The 2,207-nt window shown below is 52.4% G+C and overlaps 1 protein-coding gene across 1 annotated transcript; it reads right to left on the bottom strand.

Moving 5' to 3' along the window:
- Positions 1-217: 217 nt before the first annotated feature.
- On the bottom strand, positions 218-1,932 carry LOC124689133 (putative serpin-Z5). The gene is made up of 3 exons (XM_047222715.1): positions 1,543-1,932; positions 933-1,195; positions 218-770 (listed from the first exon to the last, which is right to left on the bottom strand). The coding sequence occupies exons 1-3, from the start codon at positions 1,930-1,932 to the stop codon at positions 218-220; spliced, it is 1,206 nt and encodes a 401-aa protein (XP_047078671.1).
- Between the last annotated feature and the right edge of the window lie 275 nt (positions 1,933-2,207).

Raw genomic sequence — 2,207 nt, 5'->3', positions numbered from 1 at the left:
CGGTTGAATGAGGGTTAGAAGAGACCAACAGAAGAAGCAACATAAAATGACGGGGTTTAATGTAGAGTTGTACTATATGGATATAAAAACGAGCCTTGCTTTTGCACAGCCCACCGCGCTTCATCAAAGTCTGCCAGTAAGCATTCAGGCTTGGTCGTGGGTTCAGGTTTTGGGTTTCTTAAACTCTAAACCCTAACCGTGGATGTGTTGTCAGTTGTCACTCGCTTGAAGGGTCAAGCACGTGCCCTGCAAACAAGATTGCACCAGACACCTCCTCGATCACAAAGAATGCAAATGGATGATCAGCGACGAAGTCCACAAGCTTGGGCAGTTTGTCGACCTGACAAGTAACCTTCATCCGGCAAGCGGTAACAGCGGCCGCCTCAGTGCCTTCCTCGTTCACCTCGATGACAGCCTTGTGGAGTACTTCCTGGAGGTTGAGCCTCCTGACGGGGCCATCATCCGCCACCATGTCATAGAAGTTAGCCTTCCCCTCCTCAAAGGCCTCCTTGATTCCCAGATCCTGGAGAACGCAGTTCATGCCGGTGGAGAAATTGAGCTTGAACCTGGGTAGACGGAACTCGCCGACCTCGACGGTCCCCGTGGGCAGGTGCTTCCTTACAAAGTCAGGGTCGGCCGCGATCCTGTCGGTCAGCCGCGGCAGCCCCTTGCGTGTGTTGGGGAGGAAGACGCACATCGAGTAGAGCGCCTGCGGCTTCCTGCCTTCCTCGTAGTCGAGCTGGAGCACCTTGAACCCGCCATGGGCGGATCTAGAGTGTTAGCTATGGGGGGCAGATGCCCCCACTCAATTTTCCGTCCCTTTGTAATAGTAAGCTTAAAACAGTCATTTACCCCCACTTAACATGAGATTTTTCCCTCATTAGCACATTTTCGCCCCCTCTTGATTTTGATCCTGGATCCGCCCATGGAACCCGCGGTGGCAGGCGATGCGCTGCCTTCGCGAATCATCTTGCATGAAGGACACCTCGACAGTACTGCCGTCGAGGCGGTGGAACTCGTCCTCCTCGGTATACTCCTCGTTGAAAGGCTGGCGCCACTTGCCCTTGAAGTAGATGGCGTTGGCTAGCACGAGGTCGGTCCGCGGGCACAGTTGACTCGGATCAATGATTTCAGTGATAAGGTTGTTGGTGGATGCCCTCACCCATGCGTTGATTCGCTTCGCTGCTTCCCCTGGCTGCATCACAGCACCACATATATTTGCATGCACATATTAATCGACAATTTGGCATCGATTTGTATACCTAACTACTATCTCCGTCTCAGTGTATTGAGTCTATGCATGTATCTAGGTTTTTAATTTAATCAACATAATATTACAAAACACATACTCCTAGTATATATCATTAGAAAGCTGACATGTCATGCTTTCCAATGGTATGATTTTTGTGTTCTACAACTTGTATTATATTGGTCAAATTGATAACCTAAGATACGCCTAGGCCTAACTTGCCGGAACGGCCGGAGGGAGTATTATATAATCATAGATCGATCAAATAAGGCGAAGGAAAGATGGGTGCTGACCTTCTTGTGGAAGTCTACGGAGCACGTCCGCGCCTTGTACGACTTGACGGCGGCGTCGATGTAAGCCGGCTTGAGAGGCCTCGTCTTGTCGTGCCACAAGGCGCACGCGAAGCTGACGCGCGGCCCGCCCGTCTGTGACTGGTCGGCCAAGGCCTGCTCCGACAGCACACGGACAGACCCGGCGAGGTCGTCCCGCGACACCGCGCCGAGGACGCCGAGCAGCTCCGAGAGGGTGCGCTCGCGGGCGCCGGCGGTCACCAGTGATAGCGCCGCGTAGACGGACACCGGCGAGAAGATGAGGTTACGGTTGCTTCTGGCAGCGTCGTCTGCGAGGCGCTTATTAAGGGCTAGAGCGAACGCCTGCAGGCCGGACTTGGCGCTCTCTGACATGGCTTCCGTCGAGGTCTCTTGCCATAGTTTCCGAAGGCGGCGGAAGCCAAGAGCATGCAGGGATACCATCTTGTTCTTGTGCGAGAGTTTGCCGATTTCTCGGGATGCATAGGTCATCTATCTATTTATGATTAAACCTCATAATTGGGCCATTTACAATTGGTTTCACCGAACGCAGCCAGGGCTCGAGGCCCACCAGGCCACTCCATTATTTCCAATTTAGAAGACTACGTGTCAATTTCTAAATAAAAACAAATATAACGTGTCATAAGCTT

Source organism: Lolium rigidum, chromosome 2, assembly GCF_022539505.1.
Source record: "Lolium rigidum isolate FL_2022 chromosome 2, APGP_CSIRO_Lrig_0.1, whole genome shotgun sequence".
NCBI classification, from domain to species: Eukaryota; Viridiplantae; Streptophyta; class Magnoliopsida; order Poales; family Poaceae; genus Lolium; species Lolium rigidum.
The sequence above is the reverse complement of the archived record's forward strand: the minus strand, read 5'-3'. Positions and strand labels throughout refer to the sequence as shown.